Source organism: Cherax quadricarinatus, chromosome 2 (assembly GCF_038502225.1).
Source record: "Cherax quadricarinatus isolate ZL_2023a chromosome 2, ASM3850222v1, whole genome shotgun sequence".
Lineage (NCBI taxonomy): Eukaryota > Metazoa > Arthropoda > Malacostraca > Decapoda > Parastacidae > Cherax > Cherax quadricarinatus.
The window spans coordinates 66858617-66880006 of NC_091293.1; the positions used below are offsets into that span (position 1 = coordinate 66858617).

Consider the following 21390-nt stretch of genomic DNA (forward strand, 5'->3'; position numbering starts at 1 on the left):
AGGCAGGATCCATACATAGCTTTAAGCAGAGGTATGATAAAGCTCACGGCTCAGGGAGAGTGACCTAGTAGCGATCAGTGAAGAGGCGGGGCCAGGAGCTCGGACTCGACCCCCGCAACCTCAACTAATTGAGTACAACTAGGTGAGTACACGCACGCACACACACACACACACACACACACACACACACACACACACACACACACACACACACACACACACACACACACATACACACACACACACACATATACACACATATACACAGGCTGGATGCGTGGTCCTGCAACTGGTTCCTAGAATTTAACCCCGTCAAATGCAGTCATGAAGATCGGAGGAGGACAAAGAAGACCGCAGACAGAGTATAGGCTAGGAGGCCAAAGACTGCAAACCTCACCCAAGGAGAAAGATCTAGTAGTGAGTATAATACCGAGTACATCGCCAGAAGCACACATTAACTAGATAACTGCTGCGGCATATGAGCGCCTGGCAAACCTGAGAATAGCGTTCCTGTACCTAAGTAAGGAATCGTTCAAGACTTTATACACTGTGTACGTCAGGCCCATACTGGAGTACGTAGCACCAGTTTGGAACCCACACCTGGTCAAACACGTCAAGAAATTAGAGAAAGTGCTAAGGTTTGCAACAAGGCTGGTTCCAGAGCTAGGGGGAATATCCTATGAAGAAAGTTAAAGGGAAATCGGTCTGACGATATTGGAGGACAGGAGGTCAGGGGAGACATGATAACGACATACAAAATACTGCGTGGAATAGACAAGGTAGACTGAGACAGGATGTTACAGAGATGGACACAGAAACAAGAGGTCACAATTGGAAGCTGAAGACTCAGATGAGTCAAAGGGATGTTAGGAAACATTTCTTCAGTCACAGAGTTGTTAGGAATTGGAATAGTCTGGCAAGCGATGTAGTGGAGACAGGAACCGTACATAGTTTTAAGACGAGGTATGATAAAGTTCATGGAGCAGGGAGAGAGAGGACCCAGTAGCGGTCAGTGAAGAGGCGGGGCCAGGAGCCGAGTCTCGACTCCTGTAACCACAATTAGGTGAGCACACATACACACATACGCACTGGCGACACTGGAGGGTCAGGGGAGACATGATAACGACATACAAAATACTGCGTGGAATAGATAAGGTGGACAGAGACAGAATGTTCCAGAGATGGGACACAGACACAAGGAGTCACAATTGGAAACTGAAGACTCGACGAGTTACAGGGATGTTAGGGAGTACTTCTTCAGTTACAGAGTCGTCAGGACGTGGAATAGCCTATCAAGTGATGTAGTGGAGGCAGGAAGTATACATAGCTTTAAGATGAGGTATGACAAAGCTCAGGAAGCAGAGAGAGAGTACCTAGTAGCGATCAGTGAAGAGGCTGGGCCAGGAGCTGAGTCTCGACCCCTGCAAGCACTATTAGGTGAGTACAATTAGGTGAGTACAATTAGATGAGTACAATTAGGTGAGTACAATTAGATGAGTACAATTAGGTGAGTACACACACACATATACATAATCAGTTTACACTAAAGCACAGAAAATATCCAAGCTTTGGTGCCTAAATAACAAAAAAGGCACAATACCGTGACTGGAACGATACACAAATAACCCGCACATAGAAGAGAGGAGCTAAGGACGACGTTTCGGTCCCTCTCGGACCGAAACGTTGTCCTTAGCTCCTCTCTTCTGTGGGCTTGGAGCCTAGTCGTGAAACACTAAAATCAAGATTCCTTCACCCCCTCTCCCCCCTGAGTGACGAGTTGGTTTATCTGGAGCGAGGTGATATTAGATACAATAGTCCATCCTGTATACTTATCTCGTTAGCGTGAAATGGCGAACCTTCTCCCCGCGTTCCTCCTAGCACATAAAGATAGCTAGAGGGAGGAAAAAGCTACCTTTCCGCCTTCTCTTTATGTTCTGAGAGAAGGAGGAGGGTTGGAGGGAGAGTGAGAGAGAGAGTGGAAGAAAGCGCGAGAGTTTGGTAGAGGAAGAATAGTTGAAAGGGAGAGTTGTAGAAAGGGAGGATGTAACGAATGAATAATGTTTGAGAGTGGTTGAAAGGGAAGGAGGGTGGGAGAGTAGTGGGATGATTAAGAGACTGGTAGAAAGGGAGAGAGAGATTACATAGGAAAACATCTAGCAAAATACATTTTAATCTAAATCGTAATTATCTGCTAAAAAAAAATCAAGAACTAACAACAGTCCAAGTACTTCAAATTCAGTCTAAATAGTTGATGTTAGGACAATATAGGTAAGGGCGTCTCTCCCCGCCCTCCAGTCACGCTGCAGCCTTACAAAAGTGGATGAAGCGATTATGTATCATTTACATGATGTACAAAAGTGCGTAGACATTTAATCATTAAAGCTGGAAGCAAAATTTAGCTTATACATCTAGAATTACTGTTTTATCTACTGTCATTGATCTGCTTAGGCCAGTACTGACCTGGATGGTTCACGCTCCAATGGTAGTAATGGAAAGCTGTCTACAGCTAGCTCCTGCATTTCCTCTAGTTTAAATCCAGTATTTGCAAAATGCATGTTAAATTAGCTCTTGAGACAGCTGTTATTTTTATTACAACTTCAACTGGCAGTTTGTTCCAGCGGTCTATAACCGCAAAAAAATAATCCAACACTGGTTTTGCACCCGTCTGGGTGTTTGATGCTGCTGTTTCAAGTATTTAAATCACTTTTCATTTTAAATCGTTCTTCATATCTGCTAGATTTACTAGGTATTTTAATATGTCATGGCTTATGTAATTCATCACAGTTATTGCAATAGTTTCAAGGATGAATCCTGCGTCTACTACTTAAGAGATCTTGTTAATGCTGTCATTTTTCTTTACTGTTGATATACGTATTTAAAAAAATATTTTGGCCAAGAAATGACGTTTTGTGCAATTCTGTTTCAAATCTTACTTTCCATGGTTAATCTTTCTCTTGCATTTTCTTCAGGTTATTAGGTAATTAGATTTTTTTGTCTGCGTATTTTTTTTTTTTAATTTCTTCTAGTTCTGTTATCCAAGCTGGTTTGTATTTCTCATGGTCTCTTGTTATCTTACCCGGTATGTTATCTCTTTCGATATCAGATTTTTGTTTTTAAATATATTTCACATTTTTTTCTGCATAATGTTTGTGTTAGGTAAGACACATATGCAACAGTAAGGTATCTTTATTTCGAAACGTTTCGCCTACACAGTAGGGTTCTTCAGTCGAGTACAGAAAAGTTGATAGAAGCAGAAGAGACTTGAAGACGAAGATTACATCGTCTTCAAGTCTCTTCCGCTTCTATCAACTTTTCTGTACTCGACTGAAGAAGCCTACTGTGTAGGCGAAACGTTTCGAAATAAAGATACCTAACTGTTGCATATGTGTCTTACCTAACAACCTGTCGGTATTTTATACCATTTTAATGTTCATAATGTTTGTATTCATCAGTTCTATTCAACAAACTTTACGTATGTTTCAGTGTTTGCGAAATCTTTGCTGCTTTGTAGGTGGAAATTCTTATTATGCCACTTTGAATCTCAAGATGACTTTTTCCACTAACAAGTGGAAAAAATCATTATCTTAAGTTGCAATTTAGATAATGTGTCTTAAGAAATTGCTTTCTAATATACTTTATTTTCAAGTCTGGTAACTTCTTGGTCACCTGACATTATCACAATTAACGTTATGAACAAAAGAACATAAGAAAGAAGGAACACTGCAACAGGCCTACTGACCCATGCAGAGCAGGCCCATGTCCCCCCCCCCGGATTAGATCAATGACCCACCCAGTCTGGTCACCGCCACTCAAGGATAAGAACATAAGAACGAAATAACACTGCAGAAGGCCTACTGGCCCATGCGAGGCAGGTCCAAGTCTCCTACCGGCTTAAGCCAATGCACCCAACCTAGTCAGGTCAGGTCACATTGACTTAAGGGAGGAACACGGCAACCGACCTGATAGCTATCAGGTCTAACTCACACCCACCCACATCTACTCATGTATTTATCCAACCTCTTTTTAAAGCTACACAACGTTCTGGCCTCTATAACGGTACTTGGGAGTTTGTTCCACTCATCCACAACTCTATTACCAAACCAGTACTTTCCTATATCCTTCCTGAATCTGAATTTTTCCAACTTAAAACCATTGCTGCGAGTCCTGTCTAGGCTAGATATTTTCAGCACACTATTTACATCCCCTTTATTTATTCCTGTCTTCCATTTATACACCTCAATCATATCCCCCCTAATTCTACGTCTTTCTAGAGAGTGCAGTTTCAGGGCCCTTAGTCTATCCTCATAGGGAAGGTTTCTGATACATGGGATCATCTTTGTCATCCTCCTTTGTACATTTTCCAGAGAATTTATATCCATTCTGTAATACGGTGACCAAAACTGTGCAGCATAATCTAAATGAGGCCTAACCAAGGATGTATAGAGTTGAAGAACAACCTGAGGACTCCTATTATTTATGCTTCTTGATATGAAGCCAAGGATTCTATTAGCTTTATTGCGAACACTTATGCACTGTTGTCTTGGTTTCAGATTACTGCTAACCAGAACTCCTAAATCTTTTTCGCAATCCGTAATATTAAGATCTACATTATTTAGTTTATATGTGGCATGGTTATTGTCCTGTCCAACATTTAGAACTTTGCATTTGTCTATATTAAACTGCATCTGCCACTTCTCCGACCACTACATCAGTCTATTCAAATCTTCCTGGAGTGCTCGAATGTCCTCATCAGAATGAATTCGACGGCCTATTTTGGTGTCATCGGCAAACTTGCCGATGTCGCTCTTTATGCCCTCATCTATGTCGTTTATGTAGATTGTGAACAGCAGGGGGCCCAACACTGACCCCTGTGGAACACCGCTCGTGACACTTCCCCACTCTGATTTCTCCCCATTTATGCAAACTCTCTGCTGCCTATTTGTCAACCATGCCTCTATCCAGGAAAAAATTTCTCCTCCTATTCCATGTGCTTTAATTTTCCTCAACAGTCTCTGATGTGGGACCCTGTCAAAAGCCTTACTGAAGTCCATATACACAATATCATATTCATTACCATGATCTACCTCCTCAAATACCTTAGTGAAAAAAGTTAATAAATTCGTAAGGCAGGAACGCCCCTTTGTAAAACCATGCTGAGATTCATTGATTAATTTATGCTTTTCAAAGTGGCTACGAACTGCCTCGGCAATTATTGATTCCATAAATTTTCCCACTATGGAGGTCAGGCTTATTGGTCTATAGTTCGAAGCTAAGGACCTGTCACCTGTTTTGAAAATAGGTATCACATTTGCCATTTTCCACTTATCTGGCACCATGCCAGTTTGTAGTGATATGTTGAAAAGATTAGCCAAAGGTGTGCTAAGCTCCTCTTTACATTCCTTTAGAACCCTTGCATACAGTTCATCAGGGCCTGGGGATTTGTTAGGTTTTAATTTATCTATTTGCCTAAGGACCATGTCACTTGTGACCCTAATAGTGCACAGTTTATTATCGTCCTGTTCTACATAATTTTTCATTACTGGAATATCGCTGGTATCCTCCTGTGTAAAAACTGAGAGGAAGTATGTGTTAAAAATTCTACACATTTCCTTATCACTGTCAGTGAGCTGACCCGAGGAACTTTTGAGTGGGCCTATCTTGTCCCTGATCTTACTTCTGTATACCTGAAAGAATCCTTTTGGGTTAGTCTTCGATTCTCTTGCAACTTTAACCTCATAATCTCTTTTTGCTTTTCTAATTCCCTTTTTTATTTCTCTCTTTAACTGAATATATCGATTTCTCAATTGCCCCTCTCCTCTTTTGATTTGCCTATATATGCCTCTCTTTTGACCAATCAGATATTTTAATCTATTGTTCATCCATTTAGGATCATTTTTGTTTGATCTGATTTCCCTATTTGGAACATAATTTGACTGAGCAGCTAGAACTATGCCCTGGAAAGCATCATATCGGCAACCGTCACCACCTACCTGACCCTTAGTCAGGTCATTCCAGTTCAGCCCACCTAAGTAATTTTTCAGTCCTATGAAATCAGCCAAGCGAAAGTCAGGGACGGAGACTTGATTGCCATTATTAGGGGAATTCCATGATATATTAAAACTGAGTGATTTGTGATCACTTTCCCCAAGCTCATCATTAACCTCAAGATTATTAATTAGTGTTTCCCTACTGGCAAGAACCAAGTCAAGGAGGTTATTTCCCCTAGTTGGCTCTGTCACAAACTGTTTTAAAAAACAATCCTGGATCGTATCAAGAAAGTCACCTGACTCTAAATTTCCTGTCAAATTGCTCCAGTCAATCTGTCTATAGTTGAAATCTCCCATTAGCACAACATTTTCGTATGTAGATGCCTTACGAATTTCGTCCCATAGAAGTTTACTGCACTCCCTATCAAGATTTGGGGCCCTGTAAATCACACCCAAAATTAGTTTTTCTCGGCCCTCGAGAAGCTGTAACCAAACAGATTCAGTGGCTGACGCTTCTAATTTAATATCTTGTCTAACACAACAATTTAAATTGTCTCTGACATACATCGCTACTCCACCACCTTTCCTGTTGACCCTGTCAGTGTGGAATAATTTATAGCCTTGTATGTGACATTCAGAGGGCATCTCTCTATCTTTCAGATTGAGCCAGGTCTCTGTTATAGCAATAATATCTATGTTTCTTGCACTTGCAATTAATCTTAGCTCATCTATCTTATTTCTTACACTCCTGCTATTAGTATAGTAAACCTTAAGGGAGCTAGTCCCTTGCTGCCCTCTGCTGTCCCCCTTTGTTTGCTGACCTGATCTATTGTCTTTATTTATAACTTCATGCTGAATGCCTTTTATACATTTACTGTTTCCAACCCAAGTGTTGCAACCTGCTTGTTTCCCACACACACCCATACCTCTATCTTCCATCAGTTTAAAATCATAGGCATTTCACCAATGGCCTTCTCAATCGAGTCTGCAAGTGCTACCACCCCAGCCCCAGAGAGATGTACCCCATCCCTTGCATACATATCATGTTTGCCATAAAAGTTGTTCCAGTTGTCAATGAATGGGATTGCAAGTTCCTTGCAGTATCTGTCTAGCCAGCAATTTACACCAATTGCCCTAGACAACCATTCATTTCCTACTCCCCTTCTAGGCAAGATGCTACATATGATTGGGATCCCTCCCTTAGACTTAATGAAATCTATAGCTGACCTGTACTTATCTAGCAGCTCTTCTCTCCTACCCTTCCCAATATCATTTCCACCAGCACTGAGACAGATAATGGGCTTGTTCCCATTACCTGACATGATATTATCCAGCCTGTTGACAATGTCCCCAACACCAGCTCCAGGGAAGCACACTCTATCTCTCATCTTCTTATTCCTATTACAAAAAGCACGGTCAATATATCTTACCTGAGAGTCACCAACCACAAGAATGCGCTTACCTCCATTAGCAGGGGCAGTAGTACCCTTACCTTCACTGGCCACTGAAGTACATTCATCCTGAAGAACAGAGAAGCGATTTCCTACCTTCAGATCTTCACTCTTAACTTTCCTTACTCTGATGCGCCTTCCATTACTGTGAACCACTCGCCACTTGTAGCAGGTGCTGGACTGCACCTCACTGCTGGTAGCCGTTGCTACCTCCCCAACTACAGCCTCCTCACAGCGAGAGACAGACTGCACCTCACTTGAAGCCTCATTCCCCACAACTCCAGCCACCTCACACTCTCTCCCAGACCCATTGAAGTGGTCCTTCAGCCTCCTAATCTCCTCCTGGAGAAGCAAGACCTCCTCCTTCAACTCTCCAACCTCAATTTTTAAAACACTGCAGAAGCAAGCCATGCTTTGTAACCGTCCACACTAGTAGTGGATTTTTCCACTGGGGGAGGAACTTCCGGTTGGGCCTTTCCCTGGGCGAGGAACTTCCGGTTTGGGCCTTCCACAGAGCGAGGAACTTCCGGTTGGGCCTTCCACTGAGCGAGGTATCCGGTCTAGGACCAGCAGCTGGAGGGTCACCTTTTCACACCTAGGTGTTACTTCCGCTTTGGCCCATGCCCGCGCCCTCGAGACTACCTCACCCCGGACCCCCCCCGCCCACGACCCCCCCCCCCTCGCGACCCCGCCGTCGCGCCGCGCGCCCGCCCGCGCGCCCCACTCGCGCGCCCGCCCGCGCGCCCGCCCGCGCGCCCGCCCGCGCGCCCGCGCGCCCGCCCGCGCGCCCGCGCGTCCGCCCGCGCCCTTCGCGACTCCCGCCCGCGCCTTCTGCTGCGCCTTCTGCAGCGTCATCCGGATCGCCCCCGCACCTCGAATTTTTTTTTCTTATGATCTCCTCGGATCAAGTTTTTAAGGTTCCCCCTCTCACTTTCACCCCCCATCCCAAAATTTCTCGATATTACCATGACTCCATCTCCTCAGATCAAATTTTTAAGGTTCCCCCTCCCACTTTCACCCCCCAATCCCAAAAATTTCTCGATAATACAAGTTTTTGGATTCCCCCCCTATGGGGGTTTTGAATTTCTTATGATCACCTTGGATCAAATTTTTGGATTACCCCTCCCACTTTCACCCACCCCCCACCTCAAATTTTTCTCGATAATACAAGTTTTGGATTCCCCCCCTATGGGGTTTTCGAAATTCTCCATCTCCTCGAATCAAGTTTTTTGGATTCCCCCCTATGGGGTTTTCGAAATTCTCCATCTCCTTGGATCAAGTTTTTTGGATTCCCCCCTATGGGGTTTTCGAAATTCCTCGGATCAAAGTTTTTGGAATTCCCCCTCTGGGGGTAAGCATTCAAAATAGACTCCTCCTATGGGGGCATGCTTACTACAGGTCTAATGAAGGGTGTTTACTCGGCGGTCAGTGACGTCAGTATTCCTCTCATTAAGTTAAATGAACTAAAAAGGACCACGCGCACACAGGCTGAATCTTGTCTACCCTTTTAGTTAATAAGGGGACACAGTACATCAGAAAGGCACATTTTTTCGTTAATACTCACAATTTCTTTACAACACAAGTCTAGACATTTTTTAACTATTTCATCTCAGGTCACTCCCCCCACGAAGTAACCTCCTCCCCACCCTCCCGAACCCTCACACTCCAACCAACACCTCACAATTTTCACTCATAACCCCCAATTTTTCTCGTTTTAACCCTTTTAGTTCATTAAAGTTAATAAGGGGACACATGCATCAGAAAGTCACCACATCGCTTACATCCACTTTCGTTAAATTCACTACTCACAATTTTACATATTACGAAGTTAAATACGCACTTTTACTTTGAACATCTTCAAAACACTCTCATAAATCATTTGAATACTCACAAAAAATACCTTTATACATTTCCAAACAACACTGAAATACTCCAAAAACATCATTCGAACACCCCCAAATCACCTCTGAATACTCCCAGAACACCTTTATAAGTACTCTTGCACATCATTTGAACACCTTCAAAACACTCTCATAATCATTTGAACACACTCAAAAACACCTTTGAACACCTTCAAAACACCCTTGAACACCCTTGATCACCTTCAAAAAAACAACATTTGAACACACTCAAAACACCTTTGAACACTTCCAAAAAACACAATTTGAGTACTCCCAATTACACCACTGAATACTACTAAAACACCGCTGATTTCAATCAAATCACCCTTCAACACCTTCAAAACACCTTTGAACACCTTCAAAGCACTCTTGAACACCCTCAAAAACACCTTTTGAATAACCTCAAAACACCTTTGAACACCTTCAAAACACCCTTGAACACCTTCAAAACACCCTTGATCACCTTCAAAAACATTTGAACACACTCAAAACACCTTTGAACACCTTTGAACATTTCCAATCAACACATCATTTGAACACCTTCCAAACACCTTTGAACACCTTCAAAACACTCTCATAATCATTTGAACACACTCAAAACACCTTTGAATACTCACATAAACACCCTTGAACACCTTCAAAACACCTTTGAATAACCTCAAAACACCTTTGAACACCTTCAAAACACCTTTGAACGCCTTCAAAACACCTTTGACACCTTCAAAAACACCTTTGAACATTTCCAATCAACACTGAAACACTTCCAAAAAAACACAATTTGAGTACTCCCAATTACACCACTGAATACTACTAAAACACCGCTGAATTCAATCAAAACACCCTTCAACACCTTCAAAACACCTTTGAACACCCCTGATCACCTTCAAAAACATTTGAACACACTCAAAACACCTTTGAACACCTTTGAACATTTCCAATCAACACATCATTTGAACACCTTCCAAACACCTTTGAACACCTTCAAAACACTCTCATAATCATTTGAACACACTCAAAACACCTTTGAATACTCACATAAACACCCTTGAACACCTTCAAAACACCTTTGAATAACCTCAAAACACCTTTGAACACCTTCAAAACACCTTTGAACGCCTTCAAAACACCTTTGACACCTTCAAAAACACCTTTGAACATTTCCAATCAACACTGAAACACTTCCAAAAAAACACAATTTGAGTACTCCCAATTACACCACTGAATACTACTAAAACACCGCTGAATTCAATCAAAACACCCTTCAACACCTTCAAAACACCTTTGAACACCTTTGAACACCTTCAAAAAAACAACATTTGAACACACTCAAAACACCTTTGAACACCTTTGAACATTTCCAAACAACACTGAAACACTTCCAAAAACACCATTTGAGTACTCCCAAATACACCACTGAATACTAAAACACCACTGAATACACTCAAAACACCACCAAAATCACCATAAACTAAGATCAACACCCACATCCCACAACACCCACAACCCACAACACCCACAATTTTTTCTCGTTTTATCTAATTTCATCAGAAAGTCACAACACCCACACCCCCCATTTTTTTCTCGTTTTAACCCTTTTAGTTCATTAAAGTTAATAAGGGGACACACTACATCAGAAAAAGTCCCAACAACAACCCACTTATAACATTTTTTTCGGTATCTCTAGTTCGACAACAACACCCACAACACCCACATCCCACAACACCCATGAACATTTCCAAAACACTATTTGAGTACTCCCAATTACACCACTGATTACTACTAAAACACCGCTGAATTCAATCAAAACACCCTTCAACACCTTCAAACACCCTTGAACACCTTCAAAACACTCTTGAACACTTTTCAAAAACACCTTTGAACATTTCCAATCAACACTGAAACACTTCCAAAAACACCATTTGAGTACTCCCAATTACACCACTGATTACTACTAAAACACCGCTGAATTCAATCAAAACACCCTTCAACACCTTCAAACACCCTTGAACACACTCAAAACACCCTTCAACACCTTCAAAACACCTTTGAACACCTTCAAAACACCTTTGAACACATTCAAAACACTCTCATAATCATTTGAACACACTCAAAACACATTTGAATAACCTCAAAACACCTTCGAACACCTTCAAAACACCCTTGAACACCCTTGATCACCTTCAAAAAAACAACATTTGAACACACTCAAAACACCTTTGAACACCTTTGAACATTTCCAAACAACACTGAAACACTTCCAAAAACACCATTTGAGTACTCCCAAATACACCACTGAATACTAAAACACCACTGAATACACTCAAAACACCACCAAAATCACCATAAACTAAGATCAACACCCACATCCCACAACCCACAACACCCACAATTTTTTCTCGTTTTAACCCTTTTAGTTCATTAAAGTTAATAAGGGGACACAGTACATCAGAAAGTCACAACACCCACACCCCCCATTTTTTTCTCGTTTTAACCCTTTTAGTTCATTAAAGTTAATAAGGGGCCACACTACATCAGAAAAAGTCACAAAAACAACCCACTTATAACGTCTTTTCGGTATCTCTAGTTCGACAACAACACCCACATCCCACATCACCCACATCCCACATCCCCCACACACACACACAGACACACACACACACATCCCTAACCTAGCCTAACCTAACCTAACTTATCCTAACCTAACCTAACCTAACCTAACCTAACCTAACCTAACCTAACCTAACTTATCCTAACCTAGCCTAACCTAACCTAACCTCACCTAAATTATCCTAACCTAACCTAACCTAGCCTAACCTAACCTAACTTAACCTAACCTAACCTAACCGAACCTACCCTAACCTAACCTTACCTAACCTAACCTAGCCTAACCTAACCTAACCTAACTTAACCTAACCCAACCTAACCTAACCTAACCTAGCCTAACCTAACTTAACCTAACCTAACCTAACCTACCCTAACCTAACCTAACCTAACCTATCTTAACCTTACCTAACCTAACCTAGCCGAACCTATCCTAACCTAACCTAAAATATATTGGAACACTTCCAAAATACATTAGAGTACTCCAGAATTACTTTGAACGACTCCATTTTTGGATATTTCCAAATTAGTTTTGAAAACTTTATCGTAAAATCGAACATTATTTTCTTGTTGGTAAAACACACTCAATGGTAGAAATATTTACTCGATTTCCGAATAGAAGCACTGTCCTCGCTCTGAGAGACTCATTGTGGGTCACCCCAACACATGGTGTAATGCGGTTCACACCCAAGGTAGAACATAACACCTGCGTCAACTCAGGACAGACAGGCGCCATGAAATGCGGGTAACATCCAAGATAGAATATAATACCAGTATATCCTTACTGAAACACCTGGGTCAATCGTCACCCTAAAGCAACTAATTTTGGTGAGGCAGTCCTGCTCCACATTAACTGTGTCCCCTTATTGAACTAAAAGTATTATATATCTTGAAAACCCATTAAGACTTACAGTGTACAAGACGCCTCTCTATGGTAAACACCCTTTTTAGTTCATTCAACTTAAAGAGAGGAAGCTTTTAGATCATTTTAAAATAATAAGGGGAAGATGTTGAACTTGTCAACATACACATCTGCTGACGTTGATATATTTCGTTATTCATCAAGGATTATCATTGCCGGTTATTCGAATAGTGGCAAATCTTATTTCACATCAAAATTAATAAAGTTATACCACGAGAAATTTCATAACATTATAATATGCGGGGTGACATCACATTCCTTAGAACAAGATTCAGAGATATCTCATAAATTAACAATAAGTAACGATATTATCGACCCGCAGAATGTCATTGCATCACCTGATGAAAATACAATAATTATTGTTGATGATCTATTTTTAAAAGCAGGTAACAGTGAAATTATTCTCGAATGTTTTACTAAAGGTAGACATCATAATATAAGCATTATTCTGATTACTCAAAATATATTTCACGGAGGACGATATAGTCGTACCATGGCTTTAAACGCCACGCATTTTGCTTTATTTAAAATGAGGGATCTTGGACAAGTAGAGATTCTGGGGCGACAAGTGTTCGGAAAAAATAAGGAATTTGTAAATATATATAAATCTGCTATAAAACGATCACCCTTTGGTTATTTATTCATAGACCTTGCATTAAATACACCAGAAGCATTACAGTTGCGAACCAATGTGTTACGGCAGGATTCCTACGAAATTGTATACCAATGGAGCGAGCAAAATTAATTGAAAAGGTTTATAGAGGTCCTGGATCTGCTGGGTCATTCTCTGGTGTAAACAGTTTATATACAGCTGTAAAAAAGATTGATCCGTCCATAACCTTGAAAGAGGTCAGAAATTTCTTAAATTCAGAAAGATCATATACTTTATACGTTCTTAAACCTAAGAAGTTTCCTCGTAGGAAAATAATTGCTCCTAAACCCAGAGTGATATTAACCTGTGATTTGGGTGATATGTCTAAATTATCCAGATATAATGATGGATATAAATACATTCTCGTGTGTATCGATGTTTTTTCAAGATATTTACAAGCAGTACTCATGAAAAAGAAAGACGGACCGACCACTTTACATGCATTACAAAACATATTGGAGAATGAAAAGGCGAAGAATATATCGAGATTATTTACAGATAAAGGCAGGGAGTTTCTAAATAAACAGGTACAGAATTATCTCCAGAGTAAGCATATAAAGTTATATCATGTATTTTCGAAAGAAACAAAAGCTTCCATTGCAGAGAGAGGCTTGCAAACGCTGAAACGTAAATTATACAAGTATATGACAAGTGCCAATACATTTAATTATTCAAAAGTGTTAAATGAATTAGTAGATGCGTATAATTCATCTCCGCACTCGGGGATTGGCGGTAAAACCCCATTGCAAGTCCATGGTATTACGTCATTGAATGATATAAGGAATCAGTTTCGGATAAATTATAAAAATGGAAGATCCAATAAGAAACGAATCAGTAAGAAATTGGCTGTTGGAGACACAACAAGAGTGACTCTTAGCAGATCATCCGCGTTTAACCGAGGGTTTCACACACAAAATACAGAGGAAATATTTAAAATATATAGAATTAATAATTCTCAACCTATAACAACATATCATTTGAAAGATTTGAAAGGTGAAAAGATTAAAGGAATATTTTATCGCGAAGAATTGACCCCAGTCATACCACCTCCAGAATATATTATCGACAGAGTATTGAAACGAAAAAAAATTGGTGGAATTACGCATTATTTGGTATCTTATAAAGGTTATGATTCCACTTTTAATTCGTGGGTCAAAGAAGGAGATTTGTTGAAGGTACAATGAAAAAATCATTATTAGAAAAATTTAAAGAATTAATTACATTACTTAATAGTCTCCCACGCAATCATCGGAAGAGTTTATTACAACAGTTTAAGAAAACGCACATAAGTTGTATCAGTGAGATTTTCAAGAATTTGATTAAGAATAAAATACCATTAGACCCTAAAATATTTAAAAAGTACAAGAACGAGATTAAATCATTAGCTTGTAAGAAAATCGGTTTTCAGCGTAAAAAGAAATATTTGCTGAGTATCAGAGGTGGAAATCTTCTTGGCATTATATTACCTCTAGCAGTAAATATTATTTCGAGATTGTTTAATAAATCATGAAAGAATTTTATCTTGTACCAACTTCAGTTATGAATCGGAAACCTCTCGAGTTAGTAAAATCGGAGGGTGACGAGAATTTAGAAGGGGGTGGTGGTGGTGCATGCTTGAAGCGTGGTGTTAAACGCAAGTTTAAGACTACTCCCGCTAGGCAGGTCAACCCACCTGCTCTCACCTCGGTGAAACCTCAGAAAACCCCAGATTTGTCAAGATTCATGCACATAAGAGTGAGTGCGAGAAATATAGAATATGTGAAATCAATGTTGGTATTATTGCAAAGAAATCCTTTGGTGAGTTGGGATGAGAATGGTGACCTTCTTACCCCCATTACTGGACGTAATATTATTGAAATATTAAATGTTTTATCAGAAAATAATGTGAAATCAGCGAGAAGAATCGATTCTGATTACTTAACAGAAATAAAGCATTTATTAAATATATCAGGTATACATTTTGATTTTGTGAGGAATACAAAAGTGAGAAAACAATTATTACATAAAGGAGGCGGTGTAAGGAGAGAAACATCGTGGATATCATATTAGGTGAGTATATAAACTCTGTGATGTTATGTTTTTATTTAGTGTGTGTTATAAGAGTGTAGAGATGGCTGAACGTCTTCTATACGTGTGTAGCGATTCAAGTCTCGATTTATTTCCCGCCAATACACCTTCGGCTTTCATTAATAAATTATATGACCCCATTATATTAGATAATAAAATTGATTATGAGGTTGCTCTGAAAAATATAATTTACCCCAAGACGCATTATATACCGCAAAAGAATTTGAAGATATGTATTACATATGAGAAATCTACAGTAAATAAATATATGCATAAAATTGATATGAGCAAAATTATTGGAGGTGATATGGCAAGGATTTTAGAGGCAATAAATGAGGATATTAATGCAAATCTCTTAATAGCAGTTAAACATACAACGGGTATTATCATCCCCAAAAACTCAATTGTGTTCACATATCATCCAGGAATAAACAGAGTGGTTATTAACTTGAAAAAAAAAATTATAATACCTTCTGATATTACCAGTGCTTATGTGGGGTTGGAATTTGATAAAGAAGGAAGCGATATGCTAGGGTTCTTAGGTAATGAAATTTTGTATGTCTTTACCAATAAAAAAGAGATTATTTTTAACGAGTCTGGTGTGAAGGCGGTAAACCCACCCGATCCTGAATCAGGTATTAATTATATGTTAATATATAGCGATTTGATTGATCCCATTAATTTTGGCGATCAGTTGGTATCTCTTTTGGGAGTAGTTGATATTAATACATTAAGATCTAATTATGACCCCACAATGTATAAACCACTTAATAAAAAGATAATTGATCAAGTGAGTATTAAGCTCGCTGATCAGAAAGGAAGGTTAATTCAATATAATGATAAGTGTTCTACTGTATGTGTACTACATTTAAGACCTATAAAACGAGAGTGAATGATCAAGTTGAGTTAATATTGAACGAACCGTCAAGATGAGAACCAGTTTCTCTCCTCCTTCAGTGGAATCATTCCTGAAACTCTTTGATACTTCGAGGGTGAAAGGGGGAGGTTTAGATGATATTATATTATATAAAGCTAGAGGGAGGGGCGGAGGATTATTGTCATTTCTCGGTGGGATGGCCAGAAAAGCATTACCATTCTTATTGAATACCTTTGCTCCGGGAGTATTACAATACGGGCAAAATGTGTTGAACGATGTTAATAATGGTATTGCATTGAAAAATTCTGCGAGAAATAGAGGCGTAGAAACATTGAAGGGTGTCGGACAGAAGTTATTATCCGGAGGAAGTAGAAAGATTGGTTTGAAACGATTGAAATTTAATAATAAAAGAAACTGGAATATTTAATTAATTTTAGTTTATTGTTAACTGTCATATTGTTAGTATGTCGGCTGGTGCTCTATACGTTACACCGGGGGGACTCAACGCCCCCGTCCCCACTTATTCTCATTCCATAACTGATGGATTCCCAAAATTACCAGGACATACCATTATTGAATCCTCAATAGCAGCTAGACGCACCTGTGAAGTATTACCAGTAAATCAAGGATCTGATAAATTTCTCGAATTTAGAATACAAAGTTCAGAAGGTCATTTTTTAGATTTAACGAGTCTGGCCTTGGAAATGAACATAAATATAACAAATGAGGATGGGAGTGCACTGGGAGACGATGATAAGGTCATATTTGTGAACTCTATAAGTCAGACAATATTCAAATCTGTGTGTTTGTATCTCAATGAACAACTTATAGAATCGAATCCATTTTATTCATATACGGGTTATATTAAACTGCTTAAGCATTTATCCCCATCAAAATTAGATACATTGGGAAGAATAGCATTCTTTCGTAATAAAGACACAGCAAGTAGTACTATTACAACAGCTGATTTAGATGATATTAAGAAAGACGAAGGTAAATTAACGAATGAAGTGAATACTTGTTTCCCTTTGATGCTGGATGTGAGTAGTTTTCACGAATATATCCTGGATAGTGTCGAATGTCGATTGAGACTTGAAATGCATTCACCCGCATGGGTAATTATGACTCCATTAAGCGGAAAAACATATAAATATAATATTAATTCCATTAAATTATGGATCGATAAAGTTATTCCGTATACGAATGCATTAATTGCATTGAATTCAAGCATGAGGGCAAACCCGCAGGGGTGTGAATATCTGTTCAAGAAGACATTATTTAAATCATATATTCTGACATCTAATCAAACACAATTGATCGCAGATAATCCTTGGGGACAAGTCATACCCGATAAGATATTTATTATATTAGTTGATATGAAGACATATGATGGAGGATATAATTTTAATCCATTATATTTTCAACATGAAGATTTGAATCATTTCGGGGTTACAATTAATTCAGAAATGATTCTTAATATTGACTGTAAGTTCCCTACCCACGCGAGTAGGTTATATTACGCTACCTTGAAATCTCTGGGTTTGGAGACTGATCATCTGATTACATATAAGAGTTTTCTCCAAGGCAGAACTATATTAGGTGTTGACCTGAGAAGTGAACAGGTTAAGAATGCTATATCTGTCGAGAAGAATGGTAATTTGAGAATAGATATGACATTTGGTAAACCGAAAGATGAGAATAGAATTTGTCTGATGTTTGGTGAAACTAATGCGATTTTAAATATAAATGAAAATAGAACAGTGATAGTGCATACGCGAGTATAGATCATGAATTGTGAAGAAATAAATATTGCCTTGAAACATCATACGGGAAGATACGCCTCGTATTTGGGATGTTTTGCCGCAAATAATATAAATGAAGTTATTATGAGGATAAAAGATAAGCCGGTAATTTTCATCATTAATATATTGAACGATCAAGATGAAAATATGGGTCATTGGATTAGTATATATGTGAACAAATACATATTAATATATTTAGATAGTTTCGGGGTGGATTTAAAACATTATACAAATATATATGAGAAAATTATATACAAGAGAAATTTCATGTACGGTATTAATCAGAGGATTCAACATGAAAAATCATTGGTGTGCGGCTTATATGCTATATATTTTGTGTATAAGTTAACAAATTATAGCGTCAAGAAAATTATACCATATTTGTTTAAAGATTTTGGTAGAAATAAATTAAAGAATGACCAATTTATAATGAAATATGCATATGAGCATTTCAATATACCCTCATGTTCAAGTGTATTTGCTAATAATTCAACGTGGAATTATGAAAATCTGTGTAAAATATTGGAATTATAATACGGTGGGGTAGAGGCGTTTAGAGGCGGGGCGAAAGGTTAGAGGCGGGGCGAAAGGTCATAACGCTGCTATAAATGCCCGTGCTGGGTCACTCTTTGCATCTACTGTCATTCAAGTTGGGTCAAGGATGAATCCAATTCAGTACTCCGTTGGAGGTGTCTGCGAGGAGGAGAGAAGACTGCATCCCTGTGTATGTCGGAATAATCCACCTGCGGTAAATGGTAAGTGATTTTTGTTCATTATCTTGTTCTAATATTGAAAAAATCTTTTTTTACACATAAATGATTTTAGAAGTGTAATGTATTAACCAATAAAACTTTTTAATGCAATTAAAGATATGCCTTATTCTTCTTCTAATCGAGAATTTTTTTTCTTTGCCAGATGCGAATATAATGCGGTTGTTGGAACTTATTCGCGCAAATCAAATCCGACAGGAGAAAATGATTTGCGAGTTGATGGGATTGTTAGGAGCGAGATCCACCCAGCCTCCTACCCATCCATATGGAGATGCTGTTGCTACCCCTCCTACCAACGAGACTTCTCCCCGACCTCATGTGGATGTTGAGACTGTGCCTCCTACTCAGGCGGTTGATGTTAACGCTTTTATCCAGGATATTGTAACTCCTACCCACGCCGAGATCGACCCTTCTCCCCAGTCTCATATGAGTGGAGAATGTGTTAGTAGTTGTTATTGCGATAAATGCGTATGGAGCGAGATGGAATATTTTATGACAAATTCCCAACCTAATTCATGTATGGATGAGGATTCCCCCATTTATTATCCACCAGCTTCCCCCCCAGAAGTTTATTGTATAACAGATGAGGAAGAAGATGACGACCCTGAACAAAATGCACAGAAATTCTACAAGAGAAGAAAAATTACTCTACGTTGATTTTATTCAATGAATTGTAGCTTTTTCAATGAAATTGTATTTGTTTGTATTACCAGAAATGTAATGGCTGTATAATAAATAATGAAAAAAAAATATTGTGTATTAGTGTTATCCTGAAATGTGTCTTTCTGATGATGAAAATGTTTTCCCTATGATGTAGGTACTATATCCCCTTATTAACTTGAATGAACTAAAAGGATCGACATTGATTCAGCTTGTATGTGTGACGTCACTGCTATGTCCCCTTATTAACTAAAAGGGTATACAAGATTCAACCTGTGTGCGCGGTCATCACGTGACGTCACTGACATAGGGGTAAGTCGACAAGATTTAGCTTGTATGTGTGACGTCACTGACCGCCGAGTAAACGCTTTTTTTAGTTCATTTAACTTAATGAGAGGAAATTTTTAGTTCATTTAACTTAATGAGAGGAAACTTTTAGTTCATTTTAAAATAATAAGGGGAAGATGTTTAGACCTGTAGTAAGCATGCTTACCCCCAGAGGGGGGATTCCAAAAACTTGATCCGAGGAATTTCGAAAACCCCAGAGGGGGGGATTCCAAAAACTTTGATCCGAGGAATTTCGAAAACCCCATAGGGGGGAATCCAAAAAAAACTTGATCCAAGGAGATGGAGAATTTCGAAAACCCCATAGGGGGATCCAAAAACTTGATCCGAGGAGATGGAGTCATGGTATTGTCGAGAAATTTTTGGGGTTGGGGGGTGAAAGTGGGAGGGTGATCCGAGGAAGTGGAGACTTTGATATTGAGAACCCCATAGGGGGGAGTATCCAAAACTTGTATTATCGAGAAAATTTGGGGATGGGGGGTGAAAGGAGGGGTACCCAAACCTTGATCCAAGGAGATGGAGAATTTCGAAAACCCCATAGGGGGGAATCCAAAAACCTTGATCCAAGGAGATCATAAGAAAAAAAAATTCGAGGCGCGGGGGGCGATCCGGACGACGCTGCAGAAGGCGCGGGCGGGGGTCGCGAAGGGCGCGGTCGGGCTCGCGAGCGGGGCGCGCGGGCGGGCGCGCGGGTGGGGGGTCGCGAAGGGCGCGGGCGGGCGCGCGGGCGGGCGCGCGAGTGGGGCGCGCGGGCGGGCGCGCGGCGCGACGGCGGGGTCGCGAAGGGGGGGGGGTCGTGGGCGGGGGTATTGGTTGGGGGGTCAAGGGTGAGGTAGTCTCGAGGGCGAGGTCATGGTCAAAACCGGAAGTAACACCTAGGTGTGAAAAGGTGACCCTCCAGCTGCTGGTCCTAGACCGGATACCTCGCTCAGTGGAAGGCCCAACCGGAAGTTCCTCGCTCTGTGGAAGGCCCAAACCGGAAGTTCCTCGCCCAGGGAAAGGCCCAACCGGAAGTTCCTCCCCCAGTGGAAAAATCCACTACTCACACTAATCCCCAAACCAGCTCAGGGTCTGTGACCTCACGTGACGACTGACCACTGACGACTGACGACTGACCACTGACGACTGACGACTGACCACTGACGACTGTCGACGGAGCACTGCATCAGACCCAGCAGCACAAGCTAGTCAGGTCCAACTCACACCCACCCACACCCACTCATGAATTTATCTAACCCATTTTTAAAGCTACACAACGTTTTAGTCTGAATAACTGTACTCGGGAGTTTGTTCCACTCATCCACAACTCTGTTACCAAACCAGTGCTTTCCTATATCCTTCCTGAATCTGAATTT

General features: G+C 40.0%; 1 protein-coding gene and 1 long non-coding RNA gene across 2 annotated transcripts in view; both read left to right on the forward strand.

Moving 5' to 3' along the window:
- Positions 1 to 21390, forward strand: part of LOC138853347 (uncharacterized) — a 326886-nt gene that overhangs the window by 5580 nt on the left and 299916 nt on the right. The gene's annotated exons all lie outside the window — the stretch shown is intronic.
- On the forward strand, positions 18407 to 19979 carry LOC138853232 (uncharacterized). Its single transcript, XM_070088818.1, has 2 exons — positions 18407 to 19015; positions 19176 to 19979. Exons 1-2 carry the CDS (start codon positions 18922 to 18924, stop codon positions 19685 to 19687), a joined length of 606 nt encoding a protein of 201 aa, XP_069944919.1. The 5' UTR covers positions 18407 to 18921; the 3' UTR covers positions 19688 to 19979.